The 20,088-nt window shown below is 40.3% G+C and overlaps 2 protein-coding genes across 3 annotated transcripts; both read left to right on the top strand.

Annotated features, from left to right (window-relative positions):
- Window positions 1-3,598: 3,598 nt before the first annotated feature.
- Window positions 3,599-11,114, top strand: LOC102290970. The gene is made up of 13 exons (XM_005917377.3): window positions 3,599-4,015; window positions 5,833-5,866; window positions 5,946-6,023; window positions 6,113-6,255; window positions 6,345-6,467; window positions 6,557-6,614; window positions 6,757-6,918; window positions 7,055-7,105; window positions 7,336-7,472; window positions 7,588-7,695; window positions 7,839-7,896; window positions 9,193-9,258; window positions 9,335-11,114. The coding sequence occupies exons 2-13, from the start codon at window positions 5,857-5,859 to the stop codon at window positions 10,474-10,476; spliced, it is 2,136 nt and encodes a 711-aa protein (XP_005917439.1). The 5' UTR covers window positions 3,599-4,015; window positions 5,833-5,856; the 3' UTR covers window positions 10,477-11,114.
- A 1,333-nt stretch (window positions 11,115-12,447) lies between these two features.
- Window positions 12,448-19,655, top strand: LOC102291286 (regulation of nuclear pre-mRNA domain-containing protein 1A). Of its 2 annotated transcripts, XM_005917380.3 has the most exons (8): window positions 12,448-12,859; window positions 15,040-15,169; window positions 15,645-15,751; window positions 16,030-16,124; window positions 16,319-16,445; window positions 17,856-18,031; window positions 18,375-18,391; window positions 18,509-18,672. In XM_005917380.3, the coding sequence occupies exons 1-8, from the start codon at window positions 12,709-12,711 to the stop codon at window positions 18,570-18,572; spliced, it is 867 nt and encodes a 288-aa protein (XP_005917442.1). In that variant the 5' UTR covers window positions 12,448-12,708; the 3' UTR covers window positions 18,573-18,672. The 2 variants fall into 2 exon arrangements, with proteins under 2 accessions (XP_005917442.1, XP_005917440.1); XM_005917378.3 differs by lacking the exon at window positions 18,375-18,391 and having other exon boundaries at window positions 18,509-19,655.
- The last annotated feature ends 433 nt before the right edge of the window (window positions 19,656-20,088 follow it).

The following is a 20,088-nucleotide window of genomic DNA, read 5'->3' as shown; positions in this document are numbered from 1 at the left end:
GTCTGTAACAAAACCATCAAATCTGATAAAGGTTATTTAAATAATCTTAAAAGACTACTACTGCAAAAGAAGAATGGATTGGAATAAAAAAAAATACGTATCCTAATCTTAATTACTGGGGGAGAATAATGAATGATGCTCATAGTGAGTAAGAAGTAAAGTGAGTGCATTTTTTGGACAGAGATTCACTTTTAATGTGTATGTATAATATAATACAGATACATAAAAAATACACTCCAAAAATAGAAGTGTTATGTATGTGTGTGTGTCAAAAGGTGACCCTGCGAAGGCTCCCCAGACCTGCTGGCACTAGGGAGTCCAGCAGTTCACCTAAACAAAAGGCTCTTATACTCAAACAGATATAGATGCGTTTACCATACCACATATCAGAAAGAGAAGGTGCGACCTCTCTCATGACCTTAGAATATGTGTGGTATGCCAGGACACTCTGTGTACCATAAAAGAGGAGTACGTTCACTCTTTTCCAGAGTGTCCTGGCATACCACACATAGTCTTTGCAGACTACTAAGGGTCAGACATTCTATCTGTGAGAGTTGAGATTTTTTATATTGTCATTTATGCTTAGATATATATAATCATTTGTATGCTGATAAAAATCATTTTCATTATTAGGTCTGATCAGGTCTGCACTTGTGTACCATGAGATGAGAGGAAGCAGCCTCGACATTATAATTTCCGTTATAGCTTTAGAAACCAGACTGTTCTGTTCTATAAAAGTGAGACTTCACACCTTTAAATGTTCATTTGAGACATGAACTATTGCAAGCTCCTGTTTTTATCGTTTAGCAAGATGCTTATCTGCATAGCTTTTCTCCATACCTCATACACACACACATTAAGTTCATTGAAAGGTCGTAGGTCTATGTATGGTATGGCTGAAAACACACACATCCCCACACACAGAATACAGATACATTGATGCAGATATGCCTGCTTGAGAATGTCACGTGTATTTGCAATCGCATATTCATGTATGTGACAATAAAAAGGGCTGTAGTGAAGGAGTCAGTCGAAGTTGGACGAGTTCAGGTGAAGGGATCTTTTAGATTTTTTCTTTTATTTTAACCTATGTGACTTTTCACTTTAGTAACAGGTTGGAATTTTGTGTTGTAAGATTTATGAGTTTCATGCTTTCATAGTGGTACTTGGGAGAGCTTGATATTTTCTCACTGTTTGGCACTTTCTGATGCGCAAATGTGGTGCATGTACTACAGCAGTCATAAAGACAACTAGATGGTCCAAAAGTTGGCCTACCTATTATTGGCTGCGGTTTTAGTAGAGTTTTGGCTGAACCACATTAAAATATATCAATAATTTTAATCTCCCCAATCAATGATAATGTTATGTTGGAATGTTGTTAAAGAGGGTCAAAAAAAATGTATCAACCCGGTTTGTTTTTCAGATTCCTTATAGCAGCTTTAATATATGGAGAACACAACTTCCTGATTGTATGAGTAAAATTCAGTCTTTTTTTCTTTGTCAGTTTAACAGTTTCTGTTGTGCCTGTCACTGTTCCCTGTCTGTTTTCTTACCTGGTTCTTCCTGACCTTGTACTTTCTCCTCACGTTCCCCTCTTTCCTCTCTCCCTCTTTGGACTGACAATCATACACAAATAGATTGTATTCAATTAGATGAAAAATTACATTAATATGAAAAAAATACTATTAAGATCACTAACAAAAAGTCCTCTCTCAGTGTACTTTCAACCAAAAGGCAAATAACCAAACCACATGAACATCTAATAAAAGATATAAACATTGAAACACTGATCCAACATTATTCTTGATTGACGGATCATTTGATTTTACACTTTTACCTGAATGTGGCTCCTTTTTTTGAAAAAACTTCCTTATATCCATTATGAACCTGGCTGTCTCTCTGTACACAAACACACACACAACAGGAGTTATAAGGTTAATGGGCATCCAGTCAGTTAGCTAGTTAGTACCTTGGGTTTAATATCGTCACATGACAAAATAACCAACGGACTGTAGGGTAGCAAACATCGTCGTAAAAGTCTAAGGAGCTTGGAAAGAAAAGCATCTGGACTTCTTTAAGTTGCTTGAAGACGTTTCACCTCTCATCCGAGAAGCTTCTTCAGTTCTAGGGTCAAATGGTGGAGAGTCCCAGATTTAAACCCAGTGGGAGTTTCCCCCCAAAGAGGGACAAAGGACCCCCTGATGATCCTCTACCTAATCACATGAGCCAAGGTGTGAAAACGGGTGTGGGTCACAATCAGCCAGGGTTTCGGGTGAGCTCATTGTGAAACCTGGCCCCACCCTATCATGTGATTTCCTGAGGTCAGATGGCCCAGGATGTGAGTGGGCGTTAAGGCGTCTGGGAAGGGATCTCAAAACTGGATTATAGATGGCAGACAGTTGGTGTCGTAAACCACCGCCTCTGTTCAAAGATGGTCGCTCACAGTGGACATAAATGGCTTCTTTCACTCCTCTTTCAAACCATCTGTCCTCTCTGTCCAAAATGTGAACATTGGCATCCTCGAAAGAGTGACCTTTGTCCTTTAGATGCAGATGGACTGCTGAGTCTTGTCCCGTGGAGGTGGCTCTTCTATGTTGTGCCATGCGCTTGTGAAGTGGCTGTTTGGTCTCTCCAATGTAGAGGTCTGGGCATTCCTCGCTACAAACTTTTCTCCAAGCACGACATCCCAGTGTATTACAGACCCAGCAACACACTCAGACAAAAACCAGTTCATCCGAATGACAAAACTCCTAAACACAAACTTAACAATTAGTGTATGCTGTACAGGATGACTGAGAACCTTCACAGACATACCGTCGAAAACAACGTTTTCAACACTGCAGGTTACCTGGGTGTAATGTTTTTCAGCTAAAAAGAAACATGGTCTGCCTTCTACCTATATAAAGAGTAACTGAAGGTTAAATGCAGCTAACATGTCCTGTTTTAAGCTACGCACTCACACATCCGCTCTGCTGCGTCTCGGCCACCATCGCTCTGGCAGAAAGGGCGCTAGAGTCAGTTAGGGGAGAGGTGGGCTGGACCAAACCATTTTTGTTTGGGGGGGGGGGGGTATAGCTAAACTTTTGTTGTTGAACTATTACGTCTCAACCAAGCACTGTATGGTTTTTATAATTTTAGTAGTGTGTCACACAAATAGCAAACATTCAAACAGTCAAAAAAAGTAAAAAAAAAGTTTCAGGTGGATGAAATAATGGAAAGCATGGAAATAAAACAATAGCCAACTGAAAATTGGGTATTAATGTATGTAGGCTCAAAGGTGGGAAAAAAAACAAGAACGCTAATATAAGTTACAAATAAAGATTTCTCAAAGACTCATATTGAACAAATTGTACATTAATCTTCAGTTTGGGATAATAAAGTCGTTTATTTCCTCAAGCAGCTTGCAAAATATCTCATCCTTTCACTGCTGTTTCTGTCTGTGTGCTGGGAACAGACAGGACAAACAGGACATGTTGGCCTTGTGATAAAAGATTATGACTGGAAGATGAGTTGAATTCAGTCTGAAGGGGTGTGCAGTTATAAGAAAATTCGTTACAAACTGCTGATGCACATAGGTGGACCGACAATAATGACATGAGGAGAGTTGTGGCACAACTGGTCTTCCACAGCCCTTGAAGCACAGCTACTCCCTCTCTTGGCCAGCTCTCTGGAGACAAGGGTTTTTGAAACAATGCTGTGAAGTCACAAACTTCAAGATACTTCAACGAGGAAACAAGCAGAAGAGCCCTAATTTTCTGACATCAACAGCCTGCAGCAGGATCAGCGTGTCTTTCACTTTTGACCTTTAAAGAATGAACAGATTAGACAAAGCATGGGGGTGAAGCAGGTTAGATGCGATTGCTTGGCGTTCATTATAAAGGTGGGTGTGGCATAGACCACATTACTACCCAGCCTAATAGCGGACGGAACATGTGACGCTACGCTTACTACTACCAGCGTCGTTTGAATCCACAGTTAAAGCTCACTGCAGCTGCGAGACCCTCCAGCTCCACAGGTAAGCACCCAACCTAACTGCTTCAGCATACTGCGGTATTAGACACCACGGAGAAACTTTGTTATCCAGAAAGTAGCGGCTCCGCGTTTGTTTAATGTTCCTGCTCACGTTCCTCCTAAAGTTTAATTAGTTCATTAGTTAAAACGGACTTTTTTTTTAGTCAACTCTGAGACAAGTCACAGCAACAAATCCTCTGATATTTTGTGCAATATATGTGGACCTTTGTTTTGCGTCGTGTCCAGGACGGCAGGAAGCTGCTTTAACAGACTGACATGCAGCGCCACCTGATGGTGACAGTGTAATTGCAGCTGCATTTCCTCCCATCTTTCTTTCAGCTTTATTTCAAGGAGTTTTACAAAACTTCTGAATTTAGAATAATTTCGAGTTTTATACACAGTCACCCTCTCAATTTTTAGAGGCTCAAAAGTAACCGTACTAACTCAAATAAGGATTGTTTTTAATACTTGGATGAAACTCTTGTGTTTGATGTTTTTAACCCATGGGCATCATCAGGTGCTTTACTGCAGCCACCTTCAGTTACTTGGTTGAGATCAGTTGACTTGTGTGGAGTTATGTTATATTATATGTGATAGTATTAGCTTGCTGGGTTATATAGAGTAATAATATTATCTAGCTGCATTGTAGTATGTATTATCTTAGGGTCAGGCCTTTGTGCAAAGACAGCCTTCTGTGTGAAGCTGTAGGAGAAAAATAGTCAGAGAGAGAAAACAGCATTTACAGGAAATGGTGCAGAAAAAGCATCACTAACAGCTGTCTAACACATCTGGATAAGTATAGAGTGGAAAGCAGAACTAGGTAGCGAAGCTTAAGGTGCCTAAAGAGTTCATTTAAAAGCCACCTGCATAGGTAAGAAATGAGGGCACGTGCAGGGAAGCAGAAGTTGGGGAGGATAACCACGCAAGGAGGTGTTTTTATTGAAACTGCGCATGAATAATTTGGACAACAACACAGAGTACTAAGCATACAGGAAAAGCAGGTGTGAAAGGAGGAAATCTGGTAAGAAATGCTATATCTGTAACAGACTGAGGGCGCACCCATCAGATCTGCAGGAGGTTTCGCGCTGTGCGCATCTCCCAGGTACATGGTGAATAAAGAATTGTTGGATTGAAGCATTCTGTCTCGAGTCGTTTCTTTTACCAGGTCAGAATCCAAAAATCAGGGAGGGACAATCGGTCCGACACTTGCCTTAGCTGTGTTACCTGTTCTTTGTTTTGAAAAGCTCAGGTTGCTTTTGCAGCGTGCTTGGGGTCATTATTTATTAGGACTGTGAAGCGTGGTCCACATTTAGCAGCATCTGAGCAGAAAGTGTAGCCCGTGAGCTGTTTCTCCTGTGAGCATCTGAAAAGTGTGGACTAGAGTTTGGCTACGGTCAAACTGAAAACGAGCTGAATTTCTTTTCAGTGAAAGAGTCAAAACTTGTTTAAACTTTCATGCTTTAATTTCAGTTGTGAATAACATGTAGGTTTATAACATTGCATTTTTATTTATATTTTACTAATAAAAAAACTCGTTTATTTACAGCATCCAGAGTTTGTTTGTTTTTTAAATTGGGTTTGTAATTTGTTCCCATTCCTTTAGTTGAATCTATAAAAATGCCAACGATAACACACCGCGATTGACAAAAATTGTATTTTTGTACCAACAAGGAGATTCCCAAAGAGCGATTAGCCAACACACACACAGTGTGAGAATCCCCCTCCCTACCAGGAGACATCTCCCGTGTCTCTACCATAACTCTGCATGAGGTGAACAAACCAGCATTGCTTTGAAACTTAAACTCCATCTTGGGTTTTCAGGTGGTGTTTTTCTACAGTTGCAGCATGCAGCCAGGTAAGTCATGCCTTCTACTAACTGTATGTAAGCCTGCTGCATATAGCCCATTCTCTTTCTGTAATTCCTCCATTTGTAGGTGTTTTAAGAAGAAGCCAGCTGCTGGATTCTCTGAAGGCGTACCTGAGCAACAAGGAGAGACTACAACCCATAATAGGTGTGCCGCAGCAAATCCCACTTTTAGTGTGTAAACGGTTCTTTATTCAGTGTGTGCTGAAGTAATATGTGTTTTTAATGTGCACTTAGGCTTGGGCTGCATTACAGAATGTGTGAAGGCTGGTGCGTGGAGCACAGAAGCGCTGTACGTGTGTGGGGCGTGCGTGTGTCGCCTCAGTAAGGCTGACATGCGTAACCACATACTGGGAAGTCTCCACAGATTCAACTACATTGTAAGTAGTACTGGAGAAGGATTGGTGACAGCAGATCATGTGCCGCGTTGGATTTTACTAACAGATTATGGTTTGTTTGTTTTTAAAAGAAAACCTGGCACCCTCACTTGGTATCTAAATGGCAGGAGAGCTCCGACCTGTCCAAGCTGGCGTGGCCGCTGATGGAGATGGCCAAGAAGCTTGAGGAAAAAGAGGGACCGGGAGACATCCAGGTCTGTTGCTTTTATTGTGCGTGCTTTCTTGTAGTCATAAACTGCAAATTATTGTGGATGCTCATATGTTTTTGCACCTTCATACGAAGTTGTTAGAGGTTGAAGATGGTGTATACCAGAGGATGGAAACATCCAGTGAAAATGACGGTCAGTGAATGTTTGACTGTTCTTTCCCCATCTCACTGTCTTCTCTTGATTACTCTCACTTTTTATGTTTTTGGCAATTTTTCTGCATGCACGTGATTATTTTTCCCTTCATAAGTATCTTTTCATCTCTCTGATACTGCAGCAGTAACTCTCATAGGTTCCTTAAGAGATGCACAGGGTGAAACTGAGCGTTATCCAGAGACTACAGCTTTGCACTATCCCACTGAATCCCAGAGGACTGTAGTGTTTGCACAGAACCAGCCCACACGGTCCAAGAAATCCTTCAAGGCTGACACAAACTCAGGCAAGATCTCAGCGCACACTAACAAGCCAGCACCGCAGCTGATGCATGCAAACTTTGATCCTTCTGTTAAGTCAGAGGTCTACTTAGTCAACCCGTTCACATCCCAGTTGGATTCTCCCGAACCCTTTGTTTTCAGAGCACACCAGCAGCTTTCCTGATGACTACACTGGAACCAAGACTCTCATAGGTGAGAACACACAAAGAATGGCACCAAAAGAGTTAAAAAAACCCAAAAAATAATAATAAAAAAAGGCCTTGAAGTTGCACGGTTGTGGCAGACCGCAAACTCTTTCATGTGCCTCTCCAGTAAAGTTTCTCATCTCACAGTCAAACTCCAGTCTCGAACCCCAGCTGCTGATCGTAATTCCCATGAAATGGAAATGTTCTTTATTTTTTTGTTTCTCATGTTTTCAACAGGTCTCGACTGTGTGGTCGAGTATAGAAGTGAAGATGGCTGCTCTTACTGTTTCTTATGCCACTGCTGCCGCATCAAATCCAACAAGAAGGACATCACTGAACACCTGACCAGCCCCTCACACCTCATCAACTACTTGGTCTGTTTGTTCTGGATCAGTTACCAGAATAGATTATAGCAAAGGTTCTTTAGTATTATGCATGCAAAAAGCGAGGTAAGTATAGTTTAAAGTTAGTGAATATAATTTTTTATAGATGGAAACTCATCCTGAGGAGGTGACTGCGGAGCTTAAAGACAAACCTCACCTTCTTCAGTCTTTGGCAAAGAAAGTGGAGCGAGAAACGGGCCGAGGAGAGTTGAAGGTATCCCTTTTTCTTTGCAGCACAGAATTTCCTGCTGGGATTCTGCCACATGTGACGTGACTCTCAGTGTCTTTTCCCCCAAACAGTCTTGGTTTCACCTGTACTCGTCTGTCCTTTAGTTTATAAACCTCTCATGTTCTCAGGTAGTGCATGTTCCAGAAAACCTTTGTGCGCTACTCACTGGCAAAAGTTACCACTGGTGTAAGTATGGGTTATTTTTCTTTTGCTTGGCCATAAACCATTCACTACATTTTCTACATCTCTGCTCTTGTAAGTATAACATTTACCTGCCTCCTTTTTTTTTTTTTTTTTTTTTTTTTTTTTGACAGCAGGTCTGTGATAGATCAAACCACTGCAAAAAACAGGCTTTTTTTTCCTGACGTGTCATTATTGAAGCATTCAGTTAAAAAGCAGGACAAAATAGACATATCGTAGAGTTGCTCTACTGGCACAGACACAGGTACCCACTCAGTGATTTGTTGAAAGTGTTATATTCTAAATACAGTTGTGGTCAGAAATCTTTTTTAAGGAGGAGGAAAAAAAAAAAGAGAAGAAGGTTACATCCAGTCATCCTGGGCATGAATATCATGGCATTTCTGGGCTTTTAATGATTTCTTTGAACTGTTCTTTTTCCAGGGTGAAGTGATTGATTCTTTGAGTTCATTTAAATCTGTTTGTTTCCTGGCACAGAACCAGCTTTAAGTGTAGTCCACAAATTTACAAATTAGTTGAGGTCGGGACTTCGGGAAGGCCATTCCAGCAGCTTAATATTAGCCTGCTTTATCCATCCCCAAAACCAATTTTTATTAACTTTTTGAACCATTATATTATTGGCACATCTGTGTTCAATTTGAACCATCTAGCTGTTAATTTGAGGTGAAGTTGAAATATGTGCTACCACCACAATACTTGAAAGTTGGTGCCATGCTCTCAGGTTTGAAAACCTCACCTTCATAGCTGCAAACAGCTCAATTTTTCTGACCATAAAACGCTTTGGTTTTATGTTCAGCTTGACGGTGTCAATTTTTGGAGCACAGGTTTCTTTCTTGCAGTATAAACCTGTGGACCGTGAATGTGTTCCTGGGTCATTCCTGAACATCCCAACCAATTTAAAAATGTCAAAAGACGTTGTGGAACCTTTACCACCACTTATTTAAAAATGTAAGCGAGTGTATGTACATACATATACGTACATATACAACTGTATACTTATGTGTACAGTTATGCTATAACTGGATTTTTACAGAGAAGTGTAACTTTTATGCCGTCTGAATTTTGCCTGACTCACGTTTTGTCAGTGCATCTTTGGCACTCACCATGCAGAGTGTGTCCTTTGTTCAGTGCAGTTTCCCACTTGTCAGGGATGTCGGCTCTCTAGATTTTCTCGTATTCATTAATGCCCACTTGAATACTTTTTTCCCCACCCAGTGTTCCTTGCATTTCTTTATTTTATTTTATTTTTTTGTATGCCACTGTATTGTTTTGGATGTTTTCCAGGCATAAAGATGCTGCAATCTGGATGGAAAGGTGCTGACATTAAACAAAAGGAAATAGATGCCAAAGGTTTGTATCTTTGCAAGCTAGAGTTCACACTTTCTCAGCAAACTGCTTTTAACTTATTCTTTTCTTTATGTCTAAGGGCTGAGCATGAACCAGACATCTGCTGAAGGCATGTCAGAGAAATGCACTTTAATGAAGTCAAAGAGGAAGAAAAGAGTAAAAGCAAAGAGAGAGACTGTTTTTAATGTCAGCCTGCCTATTACCAAAGGTTTATTACTGATGAAGAGGATGTCTTTCAGCAGCAAAAGCCTCCCTCCATCAGCTACATCCCCTCCCTTTAATTTAGATCTCACGTCCTCCCCGGGGTCAGAGATTGTGGAGTTAGACTGTGATGGTTTGTCATCTGAACTAAACCATGCAGAAACCTCTCCACTACAGCACAGCCCCTGTGATGGAGGTCCAGAGACTGGTGGGTACACGCCAGAAGGAAACTTTACAATCCCCCATTTTCAAAACAGAGATGGTTATGTCAGTGACGGCGTGCACGTCAGTCAGTCTGAAGACATAACAGGGAGAAACGACTATGTTTACTGGGAAAGAAGGGAGAACAGGCATCATGACGACCAAGAAAAGTCAGCCGAGATATCTTCTAAAAAGTGGGAAAATGAAGAGATGCATAATGAAGCAGTGTTTCCTGCTGTGCCATCTTCCTCTAACTCTTCCTACGGACATAGGGAGTGTTGGACTGAGGAGGGGTATAAGCCAGCTGCAGAGGATAAGAATGGAACAAGAGAGCAGGGTTTGAGAGAAGAGGCACGCATAGACGCTGGTCCACATTATTACCAACAACACTTTCAGAATCCGCACATGCCGTGCGATAATGCAAGTCTTCAGACGGGCAGTGTAAGTGGGTATTACGATGTGTGGGGTCATCTGGGCCCTTATATAAAAAGTGCTGGTGTGAACATGCTAACTCAATCAGTAGATCCCTGTGTGTACAGCGGCAGCATTGCACACTACACAGCGCTCACCAATGACTGTGCCCAGGCAGCTCCACACAATTATGGGATACCGACTACATCTTATGAAGCCAGTCAAGGACAGCGTGGGTGGATGTCTTACCCCAGCTACAACACTGGCTCTCTGGCAAACCCTGGCCGGCACTTTCTCCCTCCGGTCTGCAGCAGTGGTACGGACTGGAGTCTAACACACTCTTATGCCTTCAGCCAACCTTCTAAACCTCAGTGTGCTGCGTCCCAAACTGATCTGTATTTCAGCTGAATCAAATCACATTTGGATGGTCCAGCGGGGGATTTACTTGCAATGTGACATTTTTTATTTTTTTATTATAGTTCTGCTGATTTCTGTAATGAATGTGAGCCTGCTAATGGAGGTACAGTAATATAAGCAGTGTCGTGTTTTGTTTTGTGTTTTTTTTTTGTCTGCTGGGACTTTTAGGTTTAAACTTTGTGGAGACTGAAAGTCAAAGAGCACCAATGAGGTGAAACAGCACTCCTTATCCACTAATCCACTCGTTATAAGAGAAGTAGAAGAATTGAAGATACTGCATTTAAATAGAACTCACTCGTGTATTTCCAAGTTCACATTCAGTGAAGGCTGAGAAACGTGCCCGTAAACACTAAACAGCTGCCTGTGTGTATATTTTTATTCTTTTATTGTGTTTGTTATGAAGTTGTTCAAACTGGCTATTTGTTTTCTGTTTTTGACCGTTACAGCAGTTTTTTGTTTTTTTTTTTGTTTTTTGAAATCTACATTTATGCCTTTTTAACTCCAGAAAACAAGACAAATGTGTGAAACATCACATTAGGTTTAAGTGGATTCACTGTATTTTTTTAGGAGAAATATTGAGATATGTTTGACTGCTTTTATGAAATTAAAAAACAGTTTTTTAAAACAGTTCTGACCCGTGTGGCTGAATTTTTATTTTTTATTTTTTTGCACCAGTAGAGTTTGAACTTTAACCAATTATGTGACCAAATATCGTTTTCCTTGCAGGTTCAAACAAAAGAGTTTGTTATTTTTCCTTTCAAGCAGTCACGGTAGGTTATGTAATGTCCTGTGACGTAATACTCACAAGCTTGCTCAAATTCAGCGAGGAAACACAAACTTTGTCCACTCAGCGATTAATGCAGATCACTGTAAAAAGCCAGTCTTACTGTAAATATTAAAACACGTTAATGGTTCTGTGTTTGCTTTGGAGTAAGTTTGACTCTGTAGTACGCCCATTATTCAATACCTTGCAGAACCATGTTTATCAGCAATAACGTAGTGGCTTTCTGTGCAAGCTCATCTTTTCAGTTCTGAGGTCTTGTGGTGCAACTTTGCAAACCTAAGCTGTGCTGCCGTGTTCTTTTCTCCTGGCGACCATTTCAAACAAGCCACATTTGTTCAGTCTTTTTGAAATTGTATCTTTTCTTTGCAGCAACACTGGACACAAATCTTTTGGGGCTCTTTACTGCTGGATTGATTGTGGCATTGTGTTAACACAGATCAGTTGCCTACCAGTAAATTGCCAAAACCTCTGCTTATATAGAGGTGCTCACACTTGCTGATGATCAGTTAATCAAGTGCATTTGATTAGCAGCACCTGGCTCCTATGGAAACGGCATGTACTAAATTTGTGAGCTATCTATGAATGTGAATCACACTTCCAGTAAATCCAGGTAGTGCTAGATAGTAACTAATTTCTATATGCACAGAATATTTATTATGAACAGTGAATACATTAAAAAATACATTATATTAATGTTTATGCAGATGCATGTAAACTTTGGGCAATAGATTGGAACAGGAACAACACAATATCATGTACTCAACTTTAAAATATCTGCATATGATTGATTGTACAACAGAGGTGATCACGAAGAAAATAAACACAGGTTTATATCACTGCAGTGGCCTCCTAAGAAATGTAGGAGGAATAAGAGGCAGAAGTAAAAGTTGAGAGGAGGAGGACATCATGAATCTTAGACTGTAATACTCGTCAGTCTGGATAGTAAAGAAATTTGTGGAATTACATGTTTCTGATGTCCAATATATTAACAATAGAGATTGATATTTAAATGGGCATTTCAGAAAAATGAATTACCATTTAATGGTAGATGAATATTGCAGATTTTTTGTATTTAACTTCAGATTTTAAGCATATTAACGTTGGTTAGCATAATAACCAATGCGACCCGCACTCCAGTCCGGAAGGTGGCGCTAAGGTAACCAAAAGTTTTATCCCCAGCTGCCATTAAGATAAGGAGGAAGAAGCAGTCCCAAGCACAGGCAACCGAGCAGTCACAGAGAGGACGGAGATAGCTAGTCAGTATTACCAGCCATCCTTTTGTGTAGCAGAGTCAGGTTGCGACATTTAGTTTGGATGGCTGAAACTCCTGCAAAGACCCTGTGACCGGCTAGCGTGCTGTAGTCCACACATTTGGGAGAAACCTTACGGCAGCCTCTCCCAGCGTCTAGCCTCGCACTCCCTCCCCTAATCTCGCCGAGATGTCAGCTTTCTCCGAGGCGGCTTTAGAGAAGAAACTGTCCGAGCTTAGCAACTCTCAGCAAAGTGTACAGACACTGTCGCTGTGGCTCATCCACCACAGAAAACACTCGAAGACCATTGTCAACGTTTGGTTCAACGAACTGAAAAAAGGTAAGGCTGGTGAGAGCCGAGGAGTTCCTCCAAACAAACACAGCGAGCATGCTTCAGAGAGTGAGTAACATGTAGCTGCAGGCTAGCTCTGGCTAAAACTGCCAGACCAAACTGCTGTTAAAGTTAAAACACCGAGTCCCTGTTAGCACGGTGGCTGCTAAAGGCTGGCAACTTTCGGTCACTAGCCAAAGGTTTTCACTGCTTTGTCTAAGTAGCATTGTCGAAAAGTGACGACAACGTGTGTTCCCTTAAATGTGTTTGTGTTAGAAAATCTCCTCCATAAAGGCTTAAGAAGTCGACCCCTCTTTGCTTATAATAAGTAAGTCTCGATCAGTTAAAGCTGCACTAAATTAAACTTTATAACACCTGAGGGAATAGCTTTAAATTAAACCCACATCAACAGTTACAATGAGCTTTACTATAAAACATAAAGGAAGCCACTTATGCTCATTTCTTTGCTCTGCTACAGTAGCTTTGCGTGATTAACCCATCAAAATAATCCTATACTAACCCTTGATAAATCACCGCAATTCATACACAGTATAGCTTTGCTTTAAGCCAGCTTTCTTCTGATAGGCTTTGACTAGCACGTGGGTGAAGATTGTGCTCACAGCCAGAGCCGTTTGCTTGAGATGACCACATACAAGACGCACTCACTTTCCTCTCTAATCATCAATGCACCACCTAATAAAAGTGAAAAGCACTAAATAATAATATTTTAAAAAGATACATAGTTGCAATGGTGCATATATTATATAAGGAGAAGCATAATAAGTAAACGTGTCGATGTTAAACGAACCACATGGCATTGTTTTAATTAAACATATGAAACAGTTTTAAGAGTAAGTGCATATTTATTCTTTAATTGCATTGCTTTTTTTTGTTTTGGCTCATTTAGCTGTGTCAATCATTTCACTGGAGAAAGAATCTATTGAACATTGTTGTGTGATTAAAATATAAGCAATGACTGGTGGATCTAGCTTTTTTCTGATTTTCATAGTATCTGATGACTGTCAATGATATATATATTTTTTTTAATAAGAAAATGTTCACAAAGTTTATTAAGTAGACGGTACATAATGGAGTTGTTGAATTTATTCAGTGAGTTGGGTTGTAGGGACATCAGGCATTAGTGTAATTGTAGCTAATAATGGTGCATTTTTCCTCGGGGTGCTAGTCAACAACCTAATGATACCTCTTGTGGGTGAGGTATTTTGGGTGGTGACTGAGACCAGTGTTAATGGCAAGTGGGGATAGAAATGGCTCTCCACGGAGCTTTACACTCACCTCAGTGTCGACTGTGTCTCGTCCAACAACAACAAAGGCTTGTGCATCAGTTAGTTTATAATAAAAACAACAAACCGAGAAGGGGGGGGGGTGTAAGTATCCTTCACTGGAACTCAATCGGGCACTCGGCTTCTCCAGAACAAAGTCAGGCAAGAGCCAGTGCTCTATTGTTAAAAATAGTAAGAAGAATCAGCTTTTGTTTTTGATCTCTTTGATGCCTTCAAAATCCTGGGGCATACAAATCTGAACATGCATTTTTGTCAGATTGCTTCTTCATATCGTGCACTAAACTTGTGAAATAATATCCACAGATTAAATTTTTTATTTATTTTTTTTATTAATTATTCTTTCTGCAGGGCCACCTTGTTCTGCATCATGCAGCTGATGTGACTGCACAGTTCGCCTGTGCATCTGGTGCATTGCTCATATTAAATTAGCAAAGGTCATAGCCCTGCTTATAGTGAAGCATAACGAGTATCTTGAATTCTTTAAACGTGGCTTTGCATATTAAAGATAAGATAAGATGACCTTTATTAGTCCCACATGTGGGAAATTTGTTTTGTTACAGCACAAAGTGGACAGTGCAAAGTTATATAGCAAAAATTAGAGAACACTGGAATAGAATAAGAATAAGATACTGTACACAACTGTATAGAATAAAATACCATATACAATAATAAAAAACTGAAGATTTAAATCAGCTCTATTTCATTTTTTGTATGTTATTGATTTTTTTTTTTGATTTTTTTTTTTTTTTTTTTTTTTTTTTTTTTTTTAGTTCTTTAGTGGTTAAAATGCGCTTGCCCATTAATAGGCATTGTTGTGTTGTACCTTTTTGTAAATCATAATCAGATATTATGTGTGTTTCTTTGTTTTTTGTCAAACATGTGCAGCTCAGGTATCGCGCAAGCTGACCTTCCTGTATTTGGCCAATGACGTCATCCAAAACAGCAAGAGGAAAGGACCAGAGTTCACCCAGGACTTTGCTCCAGTCATCGTTGATGCATTCAAACATGTGTACAGGTCAGTTTTTATTGGACAAAGGCATGGATGGTTGTCCTGATGTCAACTTTCTCATTTTGTCATCATTTTGGATTTTAAATGTATGAAATTTAAGTAACATTTTAGAACTGGTTGAGGGTGGCAGCCATAAGTAGGCTTGATGAGAAGACGTGTATAAACACACACATACTGTATGTTCTAGGGATGCACACACTGATGTATTATGAGCTGATTACAATGTTTAAAATGACATTTTGGCCATCAGCTGTCCATCTTTGAACTTATTTCCATAAAAAAAAAATGTGACAGAAGTGGCCAGTTGGCCTGTGGCGGTAAATGAGGTGCATCCCTAATATTTTCCCATTTAAAGAATTTCTATCCAAGAACTGATTTTTTTTTTTTAAACTAAATTTTGTCCAGTCCTGACTTCAGGTTTGCAAAGGTGTTTAAAGCGTGTGTTCTTTCTTTCTTTTCTTTCCTGTGTGTTCCCGTGCAGAGATGGTGAGGAGGGCTGTAAGAAACAGCTGGGTCGGGTTTTATCCATCTGGCAGGAGAGAGCCGTGTATGAGAATAACCTGCTCGATCAGCTCTCGCAAGTCCTGTGTAAGTTCAACGAGCCAAAACCTGTACCGGCTTGTCAGTAGTGCTTACCATTCAATTATAGCAAGTGTGCTGTGTGCCTAGAGGTTTAAACCTGATAAGCATAGTTATATTATTTACTTGCACTATTTTACAAATGTTTACTTCATTTCTAAACATGCAGCTAATCAGGCTTGTGGCTTTAAAGTGGATAAAGATGTAGTATAATACATAAAACGCACACCTTCAAACTGGACTTTGACTTGTTATGTTTTGCTTATCTTGCTTTTTATAAATCTTAGATGGAGAAAAGAAGACAAAGAAGAGGTCATATGAGGAGATCCAGCCAGATGATGAAGGCTTTGCCTCCCAGAGCTCTCCAACCGAGCCCCCACAGGTGCTGTCCTTGTTATACAGAGCAGTTATAAATACAGAGTGCTAATCATATAACACTTTGATCCACACACATGCTAGTTAATGATTTACAGCTGTCTGTGTTTTCATGTTTGCCTTTGTGTCTCCTCCTGAGTGTAAATACCTTCTTCTGCTCCCCCCTCACCTCTTGCCTTTATCATGCTCGCTATACCTCAGACGGCAGAGTTAATCCGAGCTCTGCAGGAGCTGGAGAACGCTGCTTCTGGCGACTCAGTGCTGCGTCAGCGCATCTCCTCCCTTCCTGCTGAGGTGCAGGACACGTCACTGCTTCACAGGATCACAGGTAAGGAAGCTCTGCGCACTTTATACCGAACTTTAGACAGAACCTGTGTTGTTTAGACTGAGAAAATGTTGTTGAACCACTCTGATATACTGCACATTACAGAAAACACTTAACATCTAGATTCCTGTGAAAAATTAAGTATACTCTTAGTGCTTCCACAGGAATTAACTGATCATTAGCAAGCGTGAGGACCTCTATAAAAGGAAAGGAGGAAAAACATCAACAATGATCTTAGAACAGTTGTTCTAAGCAAATGTTCCTGGCCAGCAATCTGGGAATTAAGGCCATTTCCTGTTTGAAGTTGTCATGCCCTTTTTTCTGCTGGGAGACAATCTAGCAGTTCTCACTATTTTATTATCAGGCAGTTAAAGATTTGGCTTGCTTAGTTAGCTGTGCACTCTAACTGTCCACCAACTAAAGCCTGTCTAAAATCAGATCATGCAAGAGGATGATGATTTCAAACACTGCAGCAAATTTTAAAACGGAGAGGCTGAATAAGATTCAAGGTGTTGCAGTCCAAAGTTCAGACATGAACCTGACTGAACTGCTGCGGTGGGACCCTCAGAGAGCTGTGTGTAAACAATTGCCTCAAGTCTTAATGAACTAAAACAACAACAACGTAAAGACGATTGGGCCAATATACCGCCAGACAAAATGAGAGACTGATAAAGTCTTAAAAGAAATGATTACTTTACTCTTTTCCCATTGAAAGCCTCTTAGGAGTAAGCTTCGAGGCTCTTTTCTGAACTGAGTGGTTTGGTTTCTTTCATACTTCAGACCAACTTACACAACAAAATGACCGGGTGTGCATCAGAAGTAGTGATTGTGGACTCTGTCCGTTGGAATAACCTGAAAACTATTCTAATGTTAATCAAAACCGCATCTTTGTTGATATAAACTTTTGAATCATGGGGTGTATTTAGTTTTGTCACGACTGTATTTCAGAGGAAATAAGGTGTGCACAAACAAGGGAGAGTCGAGACAAAAACATGGGATATGCAGTCGCCTGGACGTCCTTGTTGGGCCAAACAAACACTCACTTCTGCAACTGACATTCTTTCGCTCTGAAGGATACCTGCAGGCTTATAATGCTCTTTATGGGACAGAGGGGATGGCTCTGAAAGATATTGACCTTATGACAAAGAGGGATCATTTACATGAATGTGTAGCACACAGCACTCAGTATTCGTCTACAGATTTGATTACATGACACATGATTGTTTGTGTGTTTGAGTCTCCCTCGTATCTGTCTGACAATGCCCTTGCCTTGACCTCAGCAGAAACAAATTGAAGGTTTGATTTGGCACTGATTATACAGATGCTGTTTACATTGTTCCAGGATTGATGCATAACTGAGTGACGTGCATTTAGGCTTTGTTCTCTGCTCTCTCTGTGCTTTCTGTGCTTTAGATAAAGAATCAGGAGAGCGACTTTCCCGGCTGGTGGAGGAGGCCTGCATGCTGCTAGCAGACTACAGCGGCCGCTTGGCGGCAGAGATTGACGACAGGAGGCAGCTCACGCGCACACTAACGGTCTTCCTGCAGAGCCAGAAGGACGGCCTGGCCCAGAATGAGCAGAAACTTGAAGTGCGTGAATAAGTTTTTCTCTGTTATACGTCTGTGTGCGTCCTGTCTGCCTCACCTCTCCTTGGTGTTCATCTTTTTGTGCTGTGTGGACAAATTACGTTTGAGCACAAATTTCTATAAGTATTTTTACAAGTTTCTCAGCATGCTGCACGCTTTCTGTCATGCTTTTTTTTATTTTTATTTTTTATTATAAAGCTACCCTGCATGTTTTTAGTGTTAGCCCTGCTGATGTGCAAACTGAGGGGAAGCCTCTCGATTAGATGCAGACTTAATGTCTAAGTTATCTTTTCCCTCGTCACTGGCTTTCTCTTTGAGCCTTTTTCTTTCTGCTCATTTCACTCAGTGTGTCCTGCCTATGAGGTAAGTAGTAATCAAAATGAACCCGTTAGAGCTTTAAAAATGTAACCACTGAGTTTTCTTGTTTGCTCAAAGCTGTGCTTTTCACGTTGACGGTAATTGTTCAGATCTTATCTACAGGGCACCACAAGGATCCCACGTCTCATCTTTGTATCGTCACTCAGTCCAATACCTTTTGTTTTAAAAAAAGAAAAAAAAAAAAGTCTGAAAATAAAAAGTGAAAATGATTTTGTGAGTCCTTTTTTTGTGCTTGAACACCTACAGTTTACCCTCTTATTCAGGTTGGAAGGTGGTTTATGAAACGTACTTTTGGTTGTGGAGTTGACAGTAACTGGCAGTTATACACTTTAGGATTTTCTGATTAGTGGGAGATGTAGATCAGATATTTATAATAATCATTGTCATGATTAATAAACATAAATTAATGAGATTCAAATTTTATTAAAATCTTGTTCATTTATCTTTCTTGGTACTTTTGCTTTATGCTTGCTGAAGAGATTTATGTCATTTGCAACACGATGGGACACAAAGAGAACATAGTTGGTTTTTTTTCTTTTCCTCTCCCCTTCCCTCATTTGGACATTTCTGTTATCTATGCTGAAAAAGTACTGATGACCTACACACACTGCATGCATTGGCTGGCAGATATAGTCACTGAACACATTTGAGAAACATGGCACAGAAAGTAAAATGTGACAAGATTAAGGTGGGGAAAAACATCAAATACATGGATCAGGTGAAATCATTTTGTCCACATGCAGTCCTGTTTTCAGTACCTTACACTGTACTTTGCATGCAGTTTGTGTGGCCAGTCTTTTATTAGGGGGAACAAAAAGCTGTTGCAAAGGTAAATGTTTTTTGGTGCCCTTTAGTGTGGCTCATTACAGTGGAGGTTGATCTAAGTCGAGCAAAGTCATTCATAAACATGGAGAGAAAGAGCGTGGCATTTTTGCTGAATGATTTGGGTGTTTGGATAAAACTAAAACACCCTGACACACTGTTTAGTGGTGGCCACTAATTAAAATACATGAATTTAAATCTGAACTTTAACTGGAGCTTTAAGCTGCTCTTGGTCTGTAATCCATGAAGCGCACATTCAACACTTGTTTCTTATATTAAATTATAATTAAAATTACAGTGTGTGTGTATTTATCTCATGTAATACTGCTACTGAGACTAGGGGGGAAAAAAAACCCAACACCATAAATCGGTGTGATTCAGACTGCAGGATCTTTGGCGTCTGATGGCTGTCTGTCATTGTGGACTTTTTCAGGAATACAAACGCAAACTGGCGAGGGTCACCCAGGTTCGAAAGGAGCTACGATCACGTCTGAACAATCTCCCAGAAGGACACTACAACTCTTCGAACTGACTTCACCTCCCGTGCTACTGACGCATCTGATCAGACGCCTGTTTAATATTTGATCTGTGACCTTGCCATAGTCCTCTGTTCCTGACTTTGGGGTGTATCTTTGTCTCTGTGCAGTAATCTGTGGTTCTCATTCTGTCTACAGCCAATTATTTATCCACGTGGGTTTATGAACATAAACATCTTATTATCATTTAGAAGATTTAAAATCATCCCGACACAGGCCTGTTGTGCTTTGGCCCCAGCTGCCTAACTTTCCAGCTTTACAGTTGTATGGATGAATCTGGTGTGATATTTTTTTATTTATACTGATTAAGATAATGCATCAGAG

Source organism: Haplochromis burtoni, unplaced genomic scaffold (genome assembly GCF_018398535.1).
Source record: "Haplochromis burtoni strain Fernald_Lab_line unplaced genomic scaffold, NCSU_Asbu1 Contig_25, whole genome shotgun sequence".
NCBI classification, from domain to species: Eukaryota; Metazoa; Chordata; class Actinopteri; order Cichliformes; family Cichlidae; genus Haplochromis; species Haplochromis burtoni.
Note: the sequence above shows the minus strand (reverse complement) of the source record. Positions and strands in the feature narration are given on the sequence as shown.

Bases quoted from the DNA above. Each gene is read 5' to 3' on its own strand.
- LOC102290970 (XM_005917377.3), top strand. The intron at 6,468-6,556 runs GTCTGTTGCTTT...CTTCATACGAAG, and splicing joins AGGGACCGGGAGACATCCAG to TTGTTAGAGGTTGAAGATGG. The intron at 7,473-7,587 runs GTCTGTTTGTTC...AATTTTTTATAG, and splicing joins CACACCTCATCAACTACTTG to ATGGAAACTCATCCTGAGGA.
- LOC102291286 (XM_005917378.3), top strand. From the start codon at position 12,709: ATGTCAGCTTTCTCCGAGGCGGCTTTAGAGAAGAAACTGTCCGAGCTT. The intron at 12,860-15,039 runs GTAAGGCTGGTG...AAACATGTGCAG, and splicing joins GTTCAACGAACTGAAAAAAG to CTCAGGTATCGCGCAAGCTG. The intron at 18,032-18,508 runs GTGCGTGAATAA...TCTTATCTACAG, and splicing joins AGAATGAGCAGAAACTTGAA to GGCACCACAAGGATCCCACG.